The sequence below is a fragment of the Citrus sinensis genome, chromosome 7 (genome assembly GCF_022201045.2).
Source record: "Citrus sinensis cultivar Valencia sweet orange chromosome 7, DVS_A1.0, whole genome shotgun sequence".
NCBI classification, from domain to species: Eukaryota; Viridiplantae; Streptophyta; class Magnoliopsida; order Sapindales; family Rutaceae; genus Citrus; species Citrus sinensis.
In genome coordinates this window covers 4,728,568-4,737,673 of record NC_068562.1, presented here as the reverse complement: position 1 = coordinate 4,737,673, position 9,106 = coordinate 4,728,568, and the positions used below count along the sequence as shown (strand labels likewise).

The 9,106-nt window shown below is 30.7% G+C and overlaps 1 protein-coding gene across 1 annotated transcript; it reads left to right on the top strand.

Annotated features, from left to right (window-relative positions):
* Positions 1-5,601: 5,601 nt before the first annotated feature.
* On the top strand, positions 5,602-7,723 carry LOC102612601 (transcription factor RAX3). Its single transcript, XM_006466515.4, has 3 exons — positions 5,602-6,053; positions 6,232-6,361; positions 6,524-7,723. Exons 1-3 carry the CDS (start codon positions 5,918-5,920, stop codon positions 7,320-7,322), a joined length of 1,065 nt encoding a protein of 354 aa, XP_006466578.2. The 5' UTR covers positions 5,602-5,917; the 3' UTR covers positions 7,323-7,723.
* Positions 7,724-9,106: the final 1,383 nt, after the last annotated feature.

Sequence of the window (9,106 nt, the reverse complement as noted above, 5' to 3'; positions counted from 1 at the left end):
TCCACGAAGTAATTAAATGCAAACTAAATTTAATATAAAATAATTTTAATACCAATTATTTTCAAAAAATAAAGATCTATGATAACCGAACACTTTCATGGGCACACGCCTTGCTCAAACAAATTGAGCTAGAAAGCTCAAGTCAAATCTTTTAATCCTCTGCTTTCTTCAGTATTCGAACTCGAGGGGTTAATTTAATAAAATTACTTAAAAACTATTCAATTAAACCCCCTTCAGGTCTTATAATTAGGTAATTATATGGGTAACTTTATTTTAACTTAATGTTATATTTACTACTGGCGGCACTTGTATAAATTTTTAATTATTTGTTTAAATCTAAAACAAAATTACTTTCCTGTTTATGGATTTATAGATTTGTAGAATCAAATCCATATTAAATTCACTAAATTGCATGTTTTAAAGTTTTCAATCCAATACACCAATCTAAGAATTAAATTTATGTGAATTGAGCAGATTCAATTAGATCCTAAACACCATAAATTATAATGTAGGAATTTACGTAGGCGTGAAAAGCTTATTGTTTGTTATGTGGATGTCCGCTGGGGGCATGTGCCCCAATAGCCCATTCCTTCATATGATCATATCCATGTTTATTCGTTTATTGAAATATTACATTTAGAAAGTTTATTGCATTATTGTAGGATTAGAAGGCTTATGTTTGTTTTTTTTTTTTTTTTTTTGCAAATGCTACTTACTATTAAGTATAAAATCTGATCATTTTAAATCATAGACGCTACGACAATCGGTTTGAATGTGACGTGTATCAGAATTCATAAACTATATTATATTTTCCTCAGTTATTATATACATATACGTCAAGATTAAACATTTGAAAACCTTACAGGCTTGGTTTAGGTTGCATTTTGACATATCATAGTGATACAACTACAAATAATTCTACAAATATTGTATACAAATTGAGTTAGTATCACAAAGTCTACGTAATTATTTCTAATTTCGACACTATTTTTACTTTTCAATCAATCTATTCATGTCACGTAAGTTACTAATTCAGTTTATATAATAGTTTGTAGGGTCCAGCTAGCTTGCAACCGTGATTTGGTACCCTATTTTTTGTCTTTTTGTGATCCAACCCAAGAATTGTAAAAGTTATTCCAACGACAAGGATGCAATTACTTGATTATTAACGTTGCAGCCCCTCTTGTTTAAAAAAAAAGGTTAAATTTCAAGATTTTGACACATAAGTCCATCAAAATATTTTATGATTTTTATATGAGTCCAGGTAATTTAATAAATGAATATATTTAGATATACAAAAATATGGATGGATTATTTTAACTTGCTAAAATACTCCCCACATCCATTTATTTAAAATATCAATTACAAAAAATCCCAGTTTTTAGTATAATTTTTTAAAAAATAAATACCCATTTAATGTTTTACCATTTAAGATAGTGTTACTTATAAGGATAAATAATTATTTTAACTAAATAAATGAAAATTAACTTTTATTTCTATAAATTTGCTCAACATCATATAACCTTATAATTGTTAGCATAAGATATAAATTTAGTCTAAAAAAATTATTCAAAGGGTCCCCTTAGGGCAAAAAATTAATTATCATATGATAATTTGGTTGGCACAAACTCTATTATTTTTAATTTACTTATCCATGCCAAACACTATATTGGAATTAAATTTTAGTAAAATAAACATATGTCACCATCTTTAACCGCATTCAACAGACCCTAATTGTTTAGATTTGGTTATAGAGAGCAAGATATAGTTCTTTTCTTATTATAGTAGTAAAAATAAATAAAAATAAACACAATAGATTTCTTTTAAGAGAATGCAAGCATTATTTTTATGAGATTTTGTGTTCAAAAAATTAATCTAATTATGTGGTTAGAAGACTCTCTATTTTTTGATATTTTAGAAGAATTATATGTTGGATAAATGAATAAATTAAGATCAAAGCAGAAAAAAAATGATTGAGAAGAAAACCGAGAGAGATAATTTTTTAGAATTTTAAAATTTTCATATTTTATTGGGGTTTATTTTGTAAAATTATTGAAATTTATAGTTTTTAATATTACCAAAAACAGTAGAGATTGCTAAAGAAAATGCCAAATAAATTTTTTAGAATTCTAAAATTATTATATTTTAATTAAGGCTTGTTGTGTAAAGTTTTTAAAATTTATAGTTTTTATTATTTACTAAAAACAATGAGGACTGTTAAAGAAAATGTCAAAATTGGATGTTTGGTATAACGGAGGCAAGTTAGTTTCGTCCTAGTTTGTAATGACATCATTATTACGTAACATTAAACAAAGAAAAGTGATGCATATTTTTTGGCACAGTAATAATGTTTGGTCATGTAATTCTGGAATTTTCTATTGTGAAACATAATAGCAAGATCGTTTCAAATCTACTCGTGTCGACAACAACTCCAACCCTCCAACGCTGTTGAATTTTATCATCTTGATTAAACTCTCGTGCTACAAGATTAAGATGTATAATGTTCTTAAACAAAAGTTTACAAAATAAAATTTCTTTCTACCATATAAGTTTTGCTCACACTAATATTGATTAACCTCTCCGTACAATTTCTTTTCATCCCATCAACCAAAAGAAAGGAAAGGAAAGAAATAATCATTCTTCTTCAATTACCTCTTATCCTTCGCTTTCCTCACAAATATCCATAATTTTTTTTTAATTATATGAGATTATTACTCATATTATAAGTCATATTTCATGAGATTAGTATATTGATATTTACAATCAGATAATTATTGTGACTGATTTACAAATCTTATATAATACAGCTCAGATTTCTACTTCACTCACATTTTGAAATAAAGAAAACTCTCTTCACTCAAATTAAAGAATGAAGTTAAATCTTTACAATATATTGTGAGGACTCGAACTCATAACCTTATAATTGTAAGATATAAATTATAACCACTAGAATTTGCCCTAATGGTTCCATAATCTTTATTAATAATATTAAATGTGATTGGTAGGAAAGAAGTCTAACTCATTACTAATGGAAAGTGACAAAAAAATTAAATGATATATTTTAATCTAAGATTTCAATGAAGACGGTGCTTCATTGAACTATTGGCTTGTGAGAACGGTCTAATAAAGATGCTACAATTGTATGACAGCACACACCCATTACCACTCACAAGAAAACTTCAAAAGTTTTTATCATCTGGGGATTACCTGCGGTTTGTCTTATCTTCGATTTTTTCATTTTTGGTTTTGACCTTTTCACCCTCTTTTCTCTTTCTAGAGTTTTAACCCCAGCGCTGTAGCAATGGGATAGAAAAAGAAAAGAAAGAGAGATTTTTTTTAAAAAATGCATTGCTGACTGACTTTTGCTGTTTGATGAAGGAAGAAAAGTTCCATTGCTTTCTTTTTAGAAACATTGGCAGCAGTCAATGATGGAGAATACTTTTCTCCCAATCTCAGTTTGTTACAAACGTGACATGAGTCAATAAGGAACCAGTCATGCATCTTGATGCTACATGACATGTTTGAGCTAAAGCATATTAAAAATGAGTTTCTTTTGGGATTATGGTGTTGTTGTGATCTCTTTTGTGAAATAAAAGTTTTAGCCTGAAATAAAAAAGTGATATTATTTGTTAAATATGATTGAATTGAACAAATGTATATATGCTTTTTTTTTTTTTGATCGAACATTTACAACTTCCAAGCTATAATTACAAGTTTTTAATATAAAGCGTGTAAAAGTTATAAATAACATCTAAACATTCTTGCCAAAGAGGTAATATTTAGGGTTAAATATATACGATTTCAGAAAACTAAAACCCTTCTGTAGTTATTTGGTCTGTAATTGTTTAAATGTTATAGCCTTATAGGGGACATGTCATGATTACATAACACCTCGAGAAAGAATCGTTATGAAAGTAACTTGAGAAAAAAAAAGAAGAAGCTTGAGATTGATTGCGATGGAAGACGGTGTCAAGGCAAGTAGGTCCAAGATTACATACACACTGAGGAAAATAAAAGCGAGGGTAGGCTACCAAGACGACTATTTCCTTATTGCGTGTTGAAAACGTTGTACTTGTATTCTAATTTTCCTGCAACAAACACAGTTAAAATTTGAAAAAGTAATCAACTAGGCAAAATCTAATTAAACACAGTGAAAAATCAACCCACCATTTATTTAATGCCCCTCTTTTGACTTTTACCCTTCCATCTAGAGTCAAGTCAGCCTTCATTTTCTTTAGGCAGTGGAACTGTGGAAGGCTGGAAGCTCATTGAACTCTCTCCCCTGGCCCTTGGCTATGTTCATGCATTAGCTCTCTTATGAATAGATAAATTAAAAAAGGAAACAGACAGGCAATAAGGTCTCATTTTCTGACGTAATTGATATGACAGTGGGCTTTGTTTTTCCTGTTAATTAGCAGAGCAGTACTATGTATCTCTGTCGTCTCTTTGATTATATTATTTTGGTACCAAATGTCATATGGGTCATTAATTGATTAATAATAATTCGTTCGATTGGCCAAAGGAAAAAGCAAGCTATTATGTATTATATGTATTGTGCAATTATTTGAAAGCTTTCTTGAAATTATATTTTAATATATGAGGTAAATCCAAGTGATTGGCTTATCATTTTCCCTTGATTCAATGGTGTCTCTCGTTGTAGTTTTTCTTCTTTGTTTGGCCATTTCTGGTGACCAACCATAACGGAGTACCCTCTATCACATTCCACATAATAGTAGTATGGCAATTGTTTCCTTTCTAGATTATTCTTACTAACAAGAATATATTCTCTCAATATATATTCTGATCGTAAAATTCCCAACATTTGACCTATATAGCACAATGCAAGAAATGGATTAGAATACCCTGTTGATAATATATTCCCAAAGTGGGGGTGGGGAGTCGGAAAAAAGGGAAAAATGAAAAAAAAAAAAAAAAAACTCTATGGCAGTACTTTAATCTAATTGGGATAAGTCTCCCACAATAAGTCACGAGGAGATTTTTGTTGTCGTTAATTTTCATAAAATTTTTAGTCAAATATCTCTATTAAAGGATAATTCATAAAGAATACAAAAATTACAAAATAATATCCATAATCTATGTAATAGCACATTACAAATGTCAACTGACATGCTAATAATAATATTAAGGAGACAGTAACGGATATATATATATATATATATATATATATATATATATATAACACCAACAAAAATAACTGAACGACAAAATCATATTAAAAAGGATGACTTAGATGTCTATGCGAGAAAATAAAGGATGACTTAGCTATATATATATATAGCTGTATCGTATAAATTAAGCAGCCATGAATTTACGTAGAGAGTAGAAGAACCATTAATTTCAGCAGCTGATGGTGAATTGATATATGTATAAACAATATATGGGTCCATCAAATGAACGATCATGATCATCATCCATTCCCATCACGTAACCTAGCAGATGTTTGATGATCCTAATGATAAAAGCTAACGGAGCAGATTGGAGAGAGAGACGGAGTCAATGGCGACGGCGGATTATTAGCACACATGTATGTATGTGTGTGTGTGTATTAGGATCAGTGTAGATTCTACACAAAGAAAGAAAGACAATGAGAAAAAAACTTGGTCTCCTTCTCTGGCATTTCTAATTTCCCCAATTATTTATTTATATTTATAAAATTAAACATAAAGTTATCCTCTTTTTCTCAATCGACTTTTTGAAATCCTGTGACCGTTCCTTGTCTCTCCTTCTCCAGCTACTTATTCTCTCTCTCTCTCTCTCTCTCTCTTTGATTTCTTATATATATATATATATATATATATATAAACACACATACACAATAGAGCATTATCATCATCATTACTCAAGGAAATTTCAAAAGAAAAAAAGGTATTGGAGCCAGCTAGAAGAAACAGAAAACATGGGGAGAGCTCCTTGCTGTGACAAAGCCAACGTGAAGAAAGGGCCGTGGTCGCCTGAGGAAGATGCCAAACTCAAAGCTTATATTGAGCAGCATGGCACCGGCGGCAACTGGATTGCCTTGCCTCACAAGATAGGTACGTATTTATACGTATCTATGCAATTCGATTCAATTCAATTAACAACTAATAATAATTAAACACAAAACTAGCCTTTACTTAATTATCTATAATAATTAAGTAATTCTTGAACATGCATATGTTGTTAATAATTATAGTACTATCAATATGTATTTCATGCGTGGAATACGTTCAGGGCTCAAGAGATGTGGCAAGAGCTGTCGGCTTAGATGGTTAAATTATCTGAGGCCTAACATTAAGCATGGAGGTTTCTCAGAAGAAGAAGATAACATTATTTGCAGCCTCTATATAAGCATAGGAAGCAGGTAATTTTATTATTTATTGATTAATTGAACTCAACTAATTTCTAGTTATAATATTTCTAGTAATAGTGATTAAGCTCTTGTAAGTTTAACTGATTGTTTATGGCTTTAATTATTGAGTCGTGCATGAAAAATTAAAAGACAATTGCATATATTTATGCATAGGTGGTCTATAATTGCTGCTCAATTACCGGGAAGAACTGATAATGATATCAAGAACTACTGGAACACAAGGCTAAAGAAGAAGCTCTTAGGCAAGCAACGCAAAGAACAGCAGGCCCGGCGTGGTAACAGCTGCCTCAAGCAGGAGATGATCAAGAGAGAAATTGATCAGACTACTTCAGTGGTTCCAGCTGTTGCAGGGATCGATATCATGATGAACAACCAAACCCCTTACTGGCCTGAGCTACCTTTTGTCACACCACCGCTGGTGAGTTCACAACAAGACCAATCATCTCTTAAGGACCTGTTGATCAAGCTTGGAGGGAGATTCTGTGATGGTGATCATCATCAACAATCAATCACAGCCGCTTGCCCTTTTGATGCTTCTTTGGCCCAATCCCAAGATGATCAGTTACTCTATGATAGTAACACCATGAGCTTGCTTTCAATTGCCTCGCCAACGTCCATGAATATTTCCAGTACTCAATTACCAAATACCCAATACAACGTTATTGGCGCTGCTCCAAATATGTCTCAAGGATTAGCAAGCTTCCCGTTTGAGCAGCTAAATGATCAATATGCAGCTTATACCAATAATCATCAACAGTTGGAAGAATTGGAGAGATTGTATGTCAGTGGCAGCACTACTGGGAATAGTACTTCTGCTGATCAAAGTAGCAGCTGGGAAGATATGAGCTCTTTGGTTTATTCTACAATGGTTTCTGATTATGAAACTTGTCAACAAAGCTTGCCACAAGAATCTACCTCCTTTGAAGACGAAAGGTACTTTGGCCATCAATAATAATAATAATAATAATAATAATAATAATACTCTGCATGGGATCGATGGTGTAAAATCTGTATCGCTAGCTCCTTCAATTTGTCGGCGAGATTTCAGAAAACCCTTTTGAATTTATTATTAGTGTTATTAAGAGATTCATTATTGTGCACTTCTATTAATTTCCATTTTAACAATTTCTAGTTTCTTATTTTAATTGGTGTTTAACCAGTTTAATTTCTCGTCCGGGTTAGTATTTCTCTTTTAATGTGTAGTGAGTGTGTGTGTGTGTGTGTAGGTGCATTTTCTGCTGACAGCTTTGTGTAGATTCATGTGTTTTGATATACACGTATATTTGTTATTGTTAACTTTTGTTTAATTTGAAGAAATTTGTGATCTTTAATTTCCTAATTAATTGCAATGCAACAAAAGTAAAGCCACTTTTCCGATCGCTTTTTTTTTTTTTTTTAATTAACACACATGACAAGCTTTTCCCTAAAATATTGATCAGAGGCAATAATAGTATAATTATAAAGTAGCTTTGAGATTTTGGCTACAACTTGCTCGGCTCTAGCGTGTAGGGCATCAAATACATGGCTGCATTTGTTTATTTTTATCTTCATGTCTGCAATATCAATAACAGTTGTGAAAGCACATGAATTTGTATCAGTCCATCTCAGGTAGTTCCAATTAGAATGAGAAGGATTACATATTTTGAGTACTGTAATTTCTACTCTAATATATAAAATTATTAAGTAATTAATAAAATAAAAGTATCTGCTTTTTTATCAGTACTCTCGATTTTCAATCTCAATGAAATTCAGCAGACATCAGGAAAATTTAATATCTAGGAGTCTAGACTTCAGAGCTGTTATTGGGGCTGACGCTTATTAATGAGGCAGCAATATGAGTTCCTGTTTCTCCATTCTTGTAATGCAGAAGCTGAAAAAGTTGATAGATAAAAGAAGTACTTTTAGCTTTAGGAGTTATTAATTAATCCTTTTGAAGAAAGCCAGCGTTATTTTATTTTTCATAAATCGATCTCTCACTTTTCCATCAATGGAAGTTGAAGATTCCTTTAATTTCATTTACGTAATCTCAGTAGTTTCACTACGTACCCACTCCACTACATTCATGGTGTCATCCTCATTACATATTTACATTCAACCTGTTATCATGACTTGCTCATGGCATTAGTTTTAAAGAGAAATTAGTTGAAATCATTTTAATAACGACACTTACTAAGGGATCTAATGTCCTTGCAGAAGAATCAATGTAAAGATGAGACAAAATTCATTCTTTGCCAAACAACTCAAAAATCGATTGTCAATCAATATAAAGATTGATTGACTCAATTTTTGTATCTATCGTATCATAATTATATAATTTCCTTACTTATGTTTCAAATATCTATATAGGTAGAATATTTGTACGTAAGAATCAATAAGAATAAAATATATCTTCTCTATGTTGTTTTTTAATGATTTCATCGACATGAAACTAATGGTGAATGGAAAAGAAGAAAAAAATTACTATAGTTACGGAAACAACAAACATTTACATGATAAAAACTTTCCATCAAATAAAAATTTTCTATGCATTTCATAATTGGCTTCATTAGTTGCTATATTTATATTATATTCTGCAAAAGATAAACTCAAACCTAACTAGTACTTTCTAATAAAGTAAGTCAAAACTGAATTGAATTGAGATTTGGGTCTAAGATAAATTTTGTACTAAGTTTTTTAATTATAATTAGTGGTTATTGGGTAAGAAATAATATGTAACATAAACCGTACACCACTATA